The sequence below is a fragment of the Globicephala melas genome, chromosome 7 (assembly GCF_963455315.2).
Source record: "Globicephala melas chromosome 7, mGloMel1.2, whole genome shotgun sequence".
NCBI lineage: Eukaryota > Metazoa > Chordata > Mammalia > Artiodactyla > Delphinidae > Globicephala > Globicephala melas.
The window spans coordinates 22,694,773-22,711,395 of record NC_083320.1 but is presented as its reverse complement, the minus strand read 5'-3'; the positions used below and the strand labels follow the sequence as shown (position 1 = coordinate 22,711,395).

At 34.2% G+C, this 16,623-nt stretch overlaps 1 protein-coding gene across 1 annotated transcript in view; it reads left to right on the top strand.

Moving 5' to 3' along the window:
- VWC2L (von Willebrand factor C domain containing 2 like) overlaps positions 1–16,623 on the top strand; it is a 152,439-nt gene that overhangs the window by 1,352 nt on the left and 134,464 nt on the right. Inside the window, exon 2 of the mRNA XM_030838730.2 lies at positions 1,436–1,905. Within this exon, the coding sequence (XP_030694590.1) occupies positions 1,516–1,905 (390 nt within the window). The 5' untranslated portion in view covers positions 1,436–1,515. The remainder of the gene's footprint in view (positions 1–1,435; positions 1,906–16,623) is intronic.

Below are 16,623 nucleotides of genomic sequence, written 5' to 3'. Positions count from 1 at the left end.
CTTTCATTTTATTATTACTAGAATTTGCATATCTAACTTAAAATGCAAGTATAATAGTTCTTGAAGTTTTCTAATGCTATCTTTATCTTATTTAAAATTATCTGCATATGTTAGACTAAAAATCGATGGTTTATCATTGCTATTATAATCTGAAAATAAACCAACAAGTAACATTTATAAATGATCTGAAAATGTCCTGTATACAATTTTAGCAATATTGGCATAAAGCCAGCACCATTTAAATAGGCAAATGAACTATTTTACACTTTTCTTATCTATTACTCCCTAAAGTCACAGTTTTCCCAAGGCTTTGTATGAGTTAGTCACTCTGATAATTTAAATAAGAGCCCACTGCCAACACTCCCCACCAAGCACTAATACTAAGTGAAGTGTACAAGAGTCAATAACACCAAATTAATATGGCATATTTTCTATGAATTGGCAACACCCTATTATTTTTAAGAAACTTCAATAAACAGTTACACTGGCATTTTTATGCAAATTGCCTAAATGCAAGTGTCTTTGGCATGTCAAAAAACAGTTATGTTTTCAAGAGTGTGTGAATGTCATTTATTTTATATTGAATTAATTCAAGTAGTATTTATTACATGAATATTAGAGTCAGGTTGCTGTAAAAATAATTTACAGATACATCTTTCCTGTCCACTAGGAGCTTACTTCCTGAGTAAAATAAAGGTGTGGACAATAGTACAAATAAATTTTTAACAAATCCTTTTCAATACCTGGCATTTTCTTATTTATTATTTAAAGTTTTCTTTCTTTTATTCACTGTGGAATAGTTGTGCTATTTTCCTGCTTAACTATGTTTCAAAATCCAGATTCATGTTCACTTAAACAAGTCACCTATATTGAGACCATTGTTCTCCAATTCTGGGCGTAAAGAAGTAGGAAGACCTTTGTAGTAGCTGCATCCAGTGATAATTTAAATTCAGCTGTTGGTCTCTTCCCTTTCTTTTAGAAGTAGAATGTCTTCTCACTAATCTCCTGAGTTTTCTTTCAGATGATTGTAACATATATACATTCTGTCACTCATTAATCAGTGAATTCAAAGAGAACATGAATTCAAATATTCTCGAGTTATTTGTAACTATTAGTAAGATCACCCTTTGAGTCTCGGTAAAACCACTTCTTACAATTTAGACAAAGCTAGACCTTTGAAATTCAGAAGGTAAATTTAAGCTGAAGATTCCTAGGCAAAGTAAGTCCATAAAGGACAATTTTAATGCATATATTGCCAAGGATCAACCCTCCAAACTTCATAATAAAGTGTAGAGAGTTGCATGAACTTAGTCGATTTGAGGTCTTAGTAGCTTCCAAATAGATCTCAAATAAACATGTTAAGAGCATGGGTTTAAATGACTCTATATTCTCTTTATATATGTCAAATTATTCTTTTTAAATATTTATTTTTCAGCCTGCCCCTCTTGTATTCTCATGGAAGGAGCTGAGTATATCTAATATTAGGAGAACATCCAGAATCCTTTGAGGAGGGGGATGGCTCTTCATATTCATGAAGCTTGCATACTTCTGTTGGTCATCCCCAGATTGGTCACCTCTGCTGCCATCAGTCATGAAGACTATCCTGCTGATGAAGGTGACCAGACTTCCAGTAATGACAATCTGATTTTTGATGACTATCGAGGGAAAGGGTGTGTGGATGACAGCGGCTTTGTGTACAAGTTGGGAGAACGATTTTTCCCAGGGCATTCCAACTGTCCATGTGTCTGTGCTCTGGATGGACCTGTTTGTGACCAGCCAGAATGCCCTAAAATTCACCCAAAATGTACTAAAGTGGAACACAATGGATGCTGTCCTGAGTGCAAGGAAGTGAAAAACTCTTGTGAATATCATGGGAAAAATTACAAAATCTTGGAGGAATTTAAGGTATGAGTTACCCTTTTTATTTATTGAATACTAACTTTTTACACCACATACTTAGATTACTACATTAAAATTACAGTTGGAAAAACACAGTTTTAAATTTCTCTTTGATTTACAAGAATATGACTCCAGTTAGCATAAGTACCAGTGTGGTCAACAAATAGGAAATTGGTTTGTTGATCAGTATCTGTAGGGTTTCACAATAACTTTTTCCTTCAGAAGTATTTGGAGCATATTGCCATCTTTTATTTTTGCCCTTAAACATTTCCTTGGTGTTATAAAAAAATATGTTTTCTGAAGGAAACAACTTTGTTTAAAGGCTATGTGTCCATTTATGTGTTTAAATTTTGTGAGTTTTTGGGGGGGTGTGTGTGTGGCTTATTAGCCTGTAGTTGGAGCCATTTAATTATAGTCTAGAGTAATCTATTTAGTGTATGGAAATGCAAGTGCTACAGAGACACACTTCTGAGCTGTGGTCTTTATATTAAGAATATACATTGGACTTACTTGTTGTAGAGCATGGTCCCCATTCTATTCTCTGCTCATTAGATTTTTTTTTTACTTACAGGACCCCAGAGATAACTGAATTTTTATCATAGTCCCTTGTAAAAGGTAGTAAAAAAAAAAAAAAAAGACTAATTTTTCAGCCTTTCAGCCTCCATGGTATTTCTTAGTCTTTCTTTTATGCTTGTGTCATATTTTCAAGTAACTTGGAATTCACTTTTATCTCTTCTTGGAGTCTCTTTTCTCTAATGGCTAGTTTTAATTAGCATTTCCTACAGCCAGGTATGAACCCTTAAGGTATAAATTAATATATCAACATGTCCTCAGAGGTAATGGCAGTTCATGCCTTGGAGTTTCTGTCATACTGATGGCTTGATATAAAGATTTTCATTTCACCTAACCAAGTTCTGTGACAAGGTGCTCAGAATCTTGTAGGCAAAAGAAGATATAGCTAGTTTTCAGTGAGACTTTATGTTTGAGAGAAGAAATGTTCAGTTATTGGCACTGACCCAACTTCCTTCTTTACAAGAATCAAATGGTGGAAGAAGTCAATACGTGGAAAAAGGTTTTAACTGATCATGATCAGAGTACTTCCTGTGTATTGGCAATTCATTGTATTTGGTCTATTCCAAGTTATGGGCTCATACCAGTTCTAATTTACCCAAGGAACCCATTTATTTTAACTAGATTCCTCAGGACACGAGAGAAATTTTAATGATAATTATCATATTCAACTTTCTTACACATAAGTGTTATTCTAGACTTTTTTTTCACATATATGATACTTTGTTGCACAATATTGAGAAGAGGCTTGAGAGTCTAGTAAAATTACCATTATTGACATCAAATAATAGTTGAGTATCATATATTTATTAATGCCTTTCTGGTCTTTAACATCTTGGACACATTTTGATATTAGCTACTTTTACTCTTAGGTTAACAAAAGTAAATGCAAATACTCAACACGTGATTGACTCTAGACGTGGTTCTAGAATCATGTCACTCTCCTCTAACATGCATATTTATCTAGAGTAGAATGCAAAAAGACATTTTAAGATAGCCTAGCCTAAGCAAAAAGTACCCCAGATAAAATGTGAGATTATTACATATTGATTACCAAATTATATAAAAGAAGAAAAGATACTGACTTTTTTTTAACTTAGCTCACCACTTAAAATGCTAGAGTTTTCCCTGTTTTTATTAGATTTTATTTATTTCAAAGGTAATAATTATTTTACCATGTCAAATAATAAAGACATAGCAAGTTAGTAATTGCTTTACTCCAACTATCTGTCCCTGCTATAGTTAATATTTAATCCGTTGATATGCACAACTTTTTCCCTGACTTTCAATATCACTGATCTTAAATCAATGTGATTTAAAAAAAGAAAACAGATGCCACTTTTTCACAAGGATTTAGTTTTAAGAGCTTTAGAGATCATTAATAAGAATGAAGAACTGAGACCAAGAAAGTTTGTTACCTGTCCAAAATTGTCAAGTTATTTAACCTATTTCTAAATACATGCAAACAAGAAAGCCTATATCAAAGCACTTTTGCTCTAGAGTCAGAAAGACCTGGATTCATATCCCAAATTCATCACTTAGATGTAAGATTTTGGATGGAGTCCTTAAACTTTTGGAGCCACAGTAGCTTTTGCTACAAAATGGCCATCATGATCATTACTTCTGATGGGAGGAGATGTTGGAAAGATTTTGTGAGATAATTTATATGAAGTTAGCAGTCTTGTGATGACTGGTACACAATAGATATTGAACAAAAGGTTGTTTCACTCCTTCTAAACTCTAATGTCCAGGGATTTACTCTAAATTCTCCATTCCTCCATGTCTTCACCTACATTTTTATGATGGAAGCTCGATTTTAAAAGTCACTCAAGTGAAAGAATTCCAACACCTTTTTTTAAATGTTCTACTTATCTACGTGAACTATGTACGCCTTAGTAAATATCAGCCATCTGATTCTCTAATTTAGTTTCCTGTCTCTTGTAAGCTGACCTTTAAAGCTGTATGCAACTTTCAAATAATAATCTTAGCATGTTATTAAGAAGGTTGTATTACAAGATATTTTTACATGTTATATATTCATCCAACAAGTATTTATTGGGCTTTTTGTTATATAAGTTACTGTAGATGTACTGTACATACATTAGAAAGTAAGGTATCTAGAAGGCAAAATCTCCACCCACAAGGAAGGCATGAACAACGTGGAGAGAGAAGTGGGGGAAAGGAAGTCTAAAGTATGTGACTGTGAAGGTCAACACCAAGGGATTGTGGTGCCAGAAGCTTATCAACATGGTGTGAGGTTTGGTCAGACAAACTTTCTTTTTCTTCAGGATGGTCACAGATGACCCTGTTCTTAAATTAAAATTTATCCAGGGAGAAGTTCCAAAGAGGAAACTGCTTGAGCAAAATCAGAGATTGGGATGAATAAAATCTGCAAGGAGAGGAGGGAGATGAGAATAACAGGAAGCTGGATCTTACTAAAATGCCATTATAAGGAGAGAGAGGTAAATTTGCATAGCATTTTTGGAACGTGGAAAGAGGAACTTGAGTACTGGGCCAAAATATTTAGATTCAGTCTAAAGAATAACAAGGGACAAAATGCAGTTGTTATACATAGAGATGACCTAGTTAAATATGTTTTTTAAACAAAATGACTTTATAGCCAAGTATATAACTGAATAGAGATGAAGTGATATTAATGGCTGGGGAGGTGGGACTGTTGCAGAAAACAAAGAATGAGATGACCAGCATGCAAAGAACAGAAACATTCAGGGAAGTCTTGAGGATAAAACTCTAAATTCCCTAGTATAGTCTAGATTCTACTCATCAACCTCTCCAAGTATCTCAAACTCTCAGTGACTTCTCTTCCCTGTGTGCTTGCACATGCTGTCCATACTTTTTCACCATTTATACACACCTGTATAAGTCTTACTAGACTGCTTCAGAATTCCATTTAAATCTCATCTCAACTGCAAAGCCCTCTCTGACTGTCCTACTTATGTATCCTGGGCTGCGTCTCACACCATTATAACAAGGACAATAATCATAGCCAGACACCATTAAGGCCGTTATATGTATTATAGCACATTTCATAATAACACTATGAGGTTACACTTTTCTTAGCACTGTTTTACAGACAAGAAAACTGAAGCACCAAAGTGTAAGCAGCTTGCCTAACACCATATCTAAAGTAGAAGAACTAGGATTCAAACCCAGGCATCCTGGCTTCAGAATATAAACTCTTCACCACCTTTACCACCTCTGTCACACTGCAATAATATAAAGTGAAAGGACCTGTCTCTCCCACTGGACAGTGAACCCTTTGAGGCTAGGGGCGGTGTTTTCTTTTTCCTCCTCTGTTCCCAACCACAGCCCCATATAAACCACATAACAGGTATTTAATATATTTTGGTGAACAAAATGAGTCAGGTTATAACTGAACACATAGAATAAAAAAGTTCCTTTAAAACGCCTTAATTTCTGTTTACGTGTTGACCTCCCCATTTTAATTAGAGAAGCATTCAAGCTTCAGGTAAAGAGTGCTCTTGGGACCCCTAAAGATGACACGCATTGTTCATATATTTCCATACTGCTTCTACTTTCTACTCCTTCTCCCCTACCCCTTCCTAACCAATATTCATCTTGCATTGCATCTCCATCCCAAGTGTTGTAATGACCATCCAGGGTTTTAGTTGTGTGGTCTCACTCTATACAGTTACAAAGACATACTGAAGTCCCTACTTCAGTCTTTTCTGATCACTAAATTTAAACGTAAATCACTATGTTGTACACCTGAAACTTATAACATTGTACATCAACTATACCTCAGTAAAAAATAAACATTTAATGTGGTTAAAAAAAAATTGATATACATGTGTCACCTGATGGAAAAAATAATGTTATTTATAAACGCTGGGGTTTTTTCAACACATTGATGCAAGCTTTGAAAATGGATTTCTCTCTACCCTTTTTGAAAACTCTAAATTTTCCAGTGTTCTGGTAATATTGTATTAAGTTAAAGGTATTGTATAGTAGATTTTCTCATCTTTCTTTTATGTGTACTCAAGCAAAATGACACTGGAACCTACTTTTTGAGAAATAAGAAGTATAAATAATAAATTACAATAGCATTTCCTACAGAAAAACTTGATTGGAAATGTAGGTTCTATCAGCTTTGGCTCTGTGATAACTATCTCATGCTGAGTTTCTTAAATGGAGAAATAATTTCTTATTTTGCTCAGTATTTTTATAACTCTCACTCAGCTAGAATTAGCCATTTTGGATTTTTTTATACTTTAAAACTTGTACTGTTTTAGTTTTATTTCAGACACTGACAGTTGAGCAGGTTTCTGGGTTTTATTTTTAATAGGTTCAGTGTGATTATTTTCTCATTTTGCATTTTGTAAATATGTTATTGCTTTTTTTTAAAAAAAAAAAAAAAACATGTTTTCATGCTGTGGTAAGCTGCCTAGTTTTTGCCCTGAATTTTGGATTTAACATTTAAATCTTGAGGAAAGCAGCAAAGAGGACAGAAAATTAATCACTCAGAGTATTCTGCCAAATCATCACACCCATAAAAAATGTTGATGCCAACTAAAGTTTAGAACTGACTCACTCTTCAGTGGGTACATTCATAGGAAGACAGGTTTCCCAACTTTCTCATTAATCTATGCCCCCATCATTAATGTCCAATTAACATTAATGGATATTAAATGTAACATGAAATCTGTAAAAGTGAGTAGAAAGGATTTTTGAATTTAGGACTGGGAGTTATTTTTTTTTTAATGTCTGTTTGTTTTAATACAGAGAAAGAATGGAAAAGTAACACATTCTAGGAACTGATAACCAAATATGTGAAAGAACAGGAAAAAAATGGGGGGCTGTAAAGAAATCTCAATTGAAGGGACTAATAGTTAACACTTTGCAGAAATACAGCTTATTGTACCCCACCCACTCATCTGCCATGGCACCAGCTTCTATGAGAGGCACAGAAACTAAGATGTTTGTACTGGACAGAGGGGTACAGAATGCATCTTTCCAGAGGTATGAAGGTTGCATGTATGTATGTATTTTAATGCCACCAAATGGAATCAAATGTGTTATGTCCTGCTGAAATATGAGAGGCAAGGCAGTGAAAGTTTCATCCTAACAACTGGAAGGGTTTCTTTTATTTTTATTTTTTTATATTTTTTGACCCTCTGTACTTATTTTAATAACAGAGAAATGGGTGAATTTTAAGAATATGGGTGGGATTTTTAAAGATATTTTTCCCAAGAGAGGATATACAAGTTCTCAACAAATGATTAATGGAACAAACAGGGGCATTTGTAAGATTTCATCCAAAGAAAGTCCTAGAAAACATCATAATTTCATACAACAAAGATAATTGAGGTCTTTGTTGGGAGATTGAAAAGGCTAATTCCACAATCACTGACTCTGCAAAATGCAGTTTTTGTTTTGCAGAACATGCTGTAGTTTTTAATACTGAAACTGCCTTTGAGTGAATTCAAGAATGGCTTCTCCTTTCAAGTAGCTACAAAATAACAGAGATTAAGTAATCTTAACCAGTAATGACGGTTGCTCCTCTGAAGCTCAGCCCTCAGCCTGTACAACAAACAAGCTCAAAGTGGATAATTCTCAATGGGGAACATCCATCTTTGTATATAGCTAGAGAGCCTCTGCTCAATTTGTATAATGTCTGACCAGTTTCAAAGATTAGAAGTCAATTTTGTTAAAACTTTATAAAGTTCCTCAAACCTTTCTCTTTCTTTTTATATTGTGCTCACTTGACGTTTTAATTCTACAAAACTACATTAAATCTAGAAAACAGACCAGATTTTTGAAATAATTTTTCAAAAGCTCCGATGAGAACTGGAAATGACCCTCAACACTTTTTAAAATGAGGGATTAGAATTGTAGGAATAAATGGCTTCCAAGTTAACCCCTGAAGGGATGAAATAGTCTGAAAAAGTCACTTACTTTAAATTTTAAGAGACTTGATGATCAGCTGGCCCTTTGATTAGTTATATATAGACTCACCCACTGATTTTTATCACTGTCCTTCATACGGCAAGATGCTGCCGTTAATGGTGATAACTGTGTGATAAGCATGACTACAGAGATTTGTGTATGGGCTTCTGTTCCCTGGGCGCACCAGGAGATTGGTGTTTGATCTGCGGCCACATCTGGGATTTGCGGAGCTTATCACTGCTAGTGACTACCTCAGACTTGAGGTCAGTCATGAGCTGTGTGTAGACTTTGCTGTCCATTCCTTACTGACTCTCCAATACTGTGAGAAGATGAACCTGAAAAGAGAGTGACCTGGTAGTCTCCCCTCCAAACTTTAACTCTAATTGTACAAGCTTCTGAATATGTCAGAAATTTGCTTATTTTTCATTGTGGTTTTACTCACCAAAACACATAATTAGTCAATGGTGTGATACTAACAAGCATGTTTTTTTCTCTTATTTCATAAATTAGGTCTACATATTTTGTGCAGATTTTGTGTATTAATCTATATACAGTCTAAATTGAAATTGCTTCATACATAGGTTGTATGTGTATGTGTGTGAAATTTGAGGGAGCTGGGAAATGTTCTTACTTTAAGAAAATCTTTTTCTACTCCTTATTCTCCCTGACAATATTTTTGTTTTGTTTTGTTTCCGTATAGCTTGATTTATATATCACGCAGTGTGTTTTATGAAGGACAGCACAAGAAAAAACTATTGGTCTATTTTTTAGTTGTATTTTGCCAAGCTTTCGAGGAAGAGCTTGAAACAAATAACTAGAGGTGATTTGAAGTGATCAGTGGGTTTGCTTATCCAGGGGATCTTTCTCAAGCCTTAGTCATTATTAATTGGGGACTGGCTTATTTTAGTCTGTACTTTGGACTATTAATCCACTGATTAGCATCAGTAATCTCAGTCTCACATATCACCAGTGTTGATTTCCTTGCTTCCAGCCTGCCATATAGCACATCACAATAAAGCCATCTTTGCAAGAATTTAATGATGCCACGAAGAGTGAATAAAGTACTAAAGTGACAAAAAAATTCATTTATGTCCTGAAAAAGCTTTTAGATATTATTTTATGACTGTATAAATTTGTTTAAAGTGGATACAAATCCACTGAACACAACTCTTAATTTCCTCCCTATTACGTCATGAGACCATGAACAAAACTCAAATAATTTTAATCCTTCTATCTACAGGATGGGCACAATAATGTCATCATATGTTTTATGAAGAATTAATAGTATTGGGAATTAGAAAATTAAAGTATTGCATATCAATTTATAGTTAACAATTCTGACTGCTCAAAAGTTTGTGTTTTTTTTTTAATTAAACATTACTTGGTTGGGATTTTGAAACCATTTTGTTGTAATATTGACCCTTGGCTATGATTGTTATTTCTTGGCATGGGATTGGATTTCTAGTATCTGAGTTTATACAAGTTCTATTTATAAAAGGCAAGCATTATGGGTTGTTGTTGTTTTTTTAAATCTAAGTCCTTCCTACTCTTAAGAGCTGACAACAGAATTTTGGATATGGAAAAGAACTTTGAACTTATTTTACAGATGGTAAAACAAAGACCAACAGAAACGTAGTAAAAACACCACAATGGCTGGCATAGCTTACTATTTGCAAAGGCAATATAAATATATTTCTTTCCTGTGGTCTTTTATCTACATTTTAAGCCTTCAGGTTTAATGCTCACTTGCATCTTCCTTTCCAATAAATACATTGGATGCAAACATTTATTTCATCCAATTGTCTATAGAAATGTGATATCAGGACCTAGCTCCATGACAACCCAGAGTTACAAGTTGACAAGAACAATAAAATACTGCCATATCTAAAATCTGTCTTTGATACAGATAGAGGACAATTTGCAAAAGGAGCCTAAGTTTACAAAGGCTCTAATAAAAAGAGGACCCTTTGTCTAAAAATGAAAAATTCTGTAATTAAAGTAAACAATATAGGCCAAAATAAAATTATAATATATTAAACACTACCTACTTATTTTCACGGAGACTATACTAGGAAGTAACAAAGGAACTAAATGAGCTGCTCTTGCCATACAGTTGATTTTAGGAGCTGAGGACCTGTGTTCTTGATTTTTTTCACTCTGCAAACTCCCACCTCTCACTACATGACAGGAGTGGAGTATGAAAAATGGATGGAGTGTACAAAAATCTCTAGTTGCATGGCATTAGAACAAAGGGATATCCCTAAACTGGCATATGATCAGTATCATCTAAGGCAAGAATGCTGCAAAAATTCACATCCCTTGACCTCTCTCTCTTCAATGCCAACAATGCCAATTGAAATGATTTAAATTTATATTTTTCTAAAGTTCCCCAGATTATTCTAATGATCAGCTGGAATTTTAGTAAGATTTTTTTATTTTTTTTCATGGTCAAGTAAATTTGAGAAATGATGCGTCCTTTACTATCTCTTGGAAATGTGCAGGGCTTGAATGTATATATTAATATATACTAACAGTGCCTGAACATTTTTTAAAGCTTTGAGAGTCGGTATGTACACAGCTCAACAGCTAAGAGCTCAACAGTATGGTGAAAACTATTTTACAGTAGGTTCTACCACTTACCAGCTAAGTGACCTAGGCACACATTACTTTACCTCTTATGTCTTAGTGCAGACATCTCTAAAATAGAGATAATAGTAAAAACTACTTGGAACACAATAAGGGATTCATAAAAGTTATCTGACATTTTTACTACTATTACTACTTACCTGTATTTAAGTCCAGTATTTCACAGATTTATGTAACAGCAGAATACTTTTTCTCTGAACATCTATTAACATCTTAAAGTTCATAAGCGTTCAATGAAACAGTTTAAGAAGTATTTTGTTGATGACCAAGATCATCCTTTATTCCTTTATCTGACTCAGATGGGCAGTTAATGATAAAAATCTATATATCTCAGCTTATCTTTTATTGCCTGGTCCTTTTTAAAGTTTCCAAAATTGCAGTAAATGTGGTTATTTATGGTAATTTATTAATTTGTGTTACATAAAACAATTTAAATGGAAAATGACTTATTCAAAATAATAATAATGACTTATTCAAAATAATAATGATGACGCCAGTTACATATAACCAAAAATCTAAGACAGGGATCAGCACACTACAATCCATTAGCCAAATTCAGCTCACCACCTGTTTTTATAAGTACAGTTTTACTGGAAAATAGCAATGGTTATTCATTATGTATTGTGCATAGTGGCTTTCAGGCTGCAATCCAGCCCTGAGTAGTTGCTCCAGAGATTATATGACCCAAATAGGTCAAAAATATTTACTGTCTGGTTTTCTGTAGAAAAAGTTTGCCAACTTCTGATCTACGATCAAATTCTTCTTCTTCCCTTTCTACTTCCCTCAAATTGTACTTTCATGTAACCCGCATTCTTCAAAGTTACAAATTCTTTGGGTACTGTTAGGTATAGGTTTTACTTCATTTATAGGTGGTCTCGGGGATGTCTTTCCACGTGTGTAAATCTTCAAAGGCATCTAAATTTGCCTATTTTAAATGTATTATACATACTTAACAGCAGACACGTTAAGTCTCTTTGCACATTTGTCTCCAAGGCGTACGGCTTTGCTCTTTGCATTGATGTATGATAATTTAATAACTTTCCACTTACTCGGATGGAAATAGATAAGCAAAGATGACGTTCTTGGATGAAATAGATAAGCAAAGATGATAAAAATGTCTTATATTTTGATATCCCATCTGCTCTCCTTTGACAGTGTGACAAGTAGGTATTTTTCATTTAGTGTAATATAATAGATATATTAATAAATGAAAATATGTATATTGTCTGCTCACTTATTAAGTTCACTAACATCTTTTCAAGTCAACTTATATAATCCATGGTTTGATTCCATTAGATGTCCTAAATGTCTCTGACATGTAGAGAGGTCATAGGTCTTGCAGGGGGGTGTACAAAAATGTATAAGACCATCAAGGTACGCCTAGTCTATCAAAATTAATAACACAGGTACCACTAATAGCAGATGGCATGGGCTGATTGCTCTAGGAACTCATATGAAGAAAGAAATAATTCAGTCTGAAGAGCTTAGGAAGATCCTAAGAGTGAGGATTTCAGTGCACTGAAAACATTTTAGACAAAACAGGAAAATTGGCAGAAGTCAATGGAAAGCACGTTCAGAGAAAAGTGAGTTAACCCAAGTGGCCAGAGCAGAGGGTATAGAGAAGATAAAAAGTGAGAGACAAGCGAGAGAAGAGAGTGTGGCACCCGCTCACAATGTGGATGCCAGGTTCAGGAGCTTGGGGCAAAGCTTGGACCAAGTGGAAAATTACCAAACGGCTTGAGTCAGGGAAGTGACACAACCAGATTTGTGCCTGAGGGAAATACAAATAATTGTTGACAATTTTATGAAATATTGTGCATCTTTGTTCCTTCATTGAATGATTTAGTTCTGAGATATTTTTATTCCCATTTTATAAACAAGAAGGGAGGCTTCTGACTCTAATTCTAACGCTCCATTACACCTGCCCAGATTCCATGGGTATACTATGGACATTATGAAAGAAATGTGATAGAGATGGCTTATTTTTCATTTGAGTGAGCACATCCTATATTCTGGAATACCTGTTCAATTATCACTCTGAAATATTTCATGTTAAGTCTCATATCTTTCTGACGGAAATGTAGTGCACTGCTAACATGAGGGAAATTCTTTGCCTGCTCCACGTTTTACATGGCTCAATTGGCTTCACTTAAAAAACTCCCATGGCAATAAAGAAGGGTGCATCTAAGGTGCATTACTATTTATTAAAAAAAAAAACCCTACATTCTGAATGCAGTAAGGATTGACCAGGAATATTTTTGCAAATTTAGTTATTGTTTTCATTTTAAATTTCTGCATCAGGAAAACACAAATTAAAAGCAACAACAGGGCTTCCCTGGTGGCGCGGTGGTTGAGAGTCCGCCTGCCAATGCAGGGGGCACGGGTTCGTGCCCCGGTCCGGGAAGATCCCACATGCCGCGCAGCGGCTGGGCCCGTGAGCCATGGCCACTGAGCCTGCGCGTCCAGAGCCTGTGCTCCGCGACGGGAGAGGCCACAACAGTGAGAGGCCCGCATAAAGAAAAAAGGGCCTTGAAAGTGTTTTTTTGCGGCCTTAGAAATACCACAGTCATTGTAGAAACTCCCAGTGCTTACCAAATGAAGTCCTATTTCTGTATGAGGAGAGGACAGCCCAGCTCCCTGAAATGCCACTTATTTTCACTGTATGTTAAATAGGACAGAGAAAAAATTAAAATTGTTCAGTCTAACTTTAATTTTTTCCCAACATTAAAAATAAAGGTCTGCTAAAATAGTAAACCTTTGACTGCTGAGATTTAGAAAACTTCCTTAGGGAGAAAAAGGACAATCACAGAGAATTTTCCTTTTGTTAATGAGACTCTAGGCCTTTCACACTGAAACTAGAAGATACTTTAATCAGGACTCCAAAAAATGTGAGCTCAAGCTACCCTGTTGCAAATCTGTTTTTGGCAAGACTCTGATGAAAGATTGAAGTTTCATTGCTGCAAATAAGAATCTAATTAACTGTCGAAAAAATGTTGCCCAATGTCATTCTTAGTCTAAACACAATCTGAGTGCAAACATTGCTACATTTTAGAGATGCAACACAGATTGCTCTCAAAACTAAAATATATATTCTTTACAAATTTAATATCTCAAATAATTCATATTGGAAATGATTATGTGATAATTTCATAAAAATAATTTATGATCAATATACTTTTTGAGAAATGCACAGCCACTGAAAATGAACAAAGGGAAATTAAAATTTAAAAAACAAAAAAAACCACTGGTCAAGTTGAAAGCTATGATGACAATGACAGTCATTTACCCAATGCTGCATAATTTACAAGCTTCTTCAAATATTACGTTATTTCCTTTTTGTCTCATAAGAATCCAATGAGGAAAATTAGAGCTCTCTTAATATTATGTTATTATTAACTCCATCTTACAAATAAGAAACCCCAGTGTCAAGTGGGTTTAAATAACCTGTGCAAGGTAATACAACAGTGTTTGATGGCAGGACTTAAGCTCCAAATGTGCCTACTCTACATTATCCAATAGCTGAATTCCATTGGGCCATTCAGCCCAGTGGAATTGGGCTGAATTCCACTGGTCCGTAACACTAACAATTTTTATAAACAGCTACAAAGTTTTGACTGCTTCTGCTTTACTTGCACAAAAGATACACACTAAAGTCAGAAGGTTTAATCAAGAAATTACTCAAGATTTTTTCAATTACAATATTGTAATTTTCAATTACAATATTCTTTCATATTATTGCCCATAAGCCATCCCAATATTTTTTTGTGGAATAAGGTGTAAGCTATGAATTAAGCATCAAATAATGTAGTATAAAATACAGTAGGAAATTGCTGTTTGGACTTAAAATGAAAATATTTTAATATTAGCAATTATAAAGCACTTTATTAATTTTTAATTACTCTCTATTTATAACATGGAAAAGAATATTACTAGTAAATGGAAAATGAAGAAAAGATTTGTTAAGTAATAATCTGATTGGCATTCCCAATACAAATGGATTTTTGTATAGGAGTGCCTATACCTCCCACCCCGCAGTCCCTGAAAAGCCGTGAATTCAGTATCATCCATGCAAAGCTAGAAGGCTAGAGTTTATGGCCCTCTCTGTTATCACCTTCGCTCAGTGTTTCCTGTAGAATAGAACTGATCGTATTTGTCTCTTACGTGAACTTTCACATTGTAGAATTCTCACGGTGATGTATTCTCCCCCACCCACACATGACCTTATTTTAATGCTGTTGTAGATGATAGGCTTTTAACTGATATCAACAGTCTGTCCTTCACAGTGTCAACAGGAAAGTTTTGAAGTTATGCAGTTGCTCACTTTTCCCTTGTTGCATAAATGGGTAATAAATGGAACATCCTTAGCATGGAGACATACAGGCTGTACTTGAAATATTCAGTTCCTTGTCAAAGACCTTTGTACTAAAAGCAATTGTCAATCCAGAGTATCAGTGAAGAACTAGAGACTGCTGCTTTTCTAAGATATTTCACAAGTATAGGTGTGATATCAATACTTTATCAAAATCTTTATCTTGAATCTGCTAGCCTTTGTCTACACCTTTGGGTTCTCCTTTTAAGATCTTAGAGGCAACTAAAACATCCTTTATTTTCCTCTTAAATACACACTGATATTTCTTCTTAAGTGTGTATTTGCCTACTTAAAAAAATACATCTGTGATTGCAACTGAAGAGTGGTTTTGCTTACCTTCTCCTTATCTATATTTTATTTTTCTCTATGCTGGTCTTCATTTTTCAGAAAAAGCTATATTTTATTGTCATAAAACTCCTTGAAAATACTCAGATTAAAAAAATGGTTCTATATACCATCAGTTTATCAGAATACGCAATATATAATTGTAGAGTTGCCTGTCCTTAAAACAAATGCCAAAATATATTTAAATAAATTTTTAGAAGAAAATATTTTAGAGAAAAAAACATTAATATAATGTCATTGTTGTGTTGCAACTATAATGATGAGTTTTAAAGAATGAGTAAACTTTCTGTACTTGATAATAATTTTAGACTGGGTATTTCATCAACTGTTTTTGCAATATTCTTGTGTTTTACATTAGCTCAGAGTAAATGCAAATGAGTAGAAGGATTAAATTTAATAATTCTGTCTTCCATTATAATAGTACCATCAGTTATTCTTATAAGTAATCAATTCATTTCAAAACTTATTTTTATAGACATCTAGATTGTCACTATTGCCATTTATTGAGGGAAGGCTAGCTATGGAGTTCATCTTAGTATACCGTATATACATTATCTTGTGTATAATACACATTTAATAAAAATGCTGAATAAATAATTTTTAAAATTTATATCATTTCTGAATTTTAGTTTATTACCTACCTAGTTTACTGTATCTACATGGGCAAAGCTATGTGCACTCTTTACAATTGCTTGACTAAAATGCTTCTGTTTTCAACAAGCATGAAGTAGTTTTTGACAGATACCCTAGAAATAATATTCCAGCATATATTATCAAAATACCAACTTCTCAGAAAGAATATCTACTACTTAAACTTGTTACTCAAATGATACAATCATACACATTTGCTGACCAATGGAGGTGAT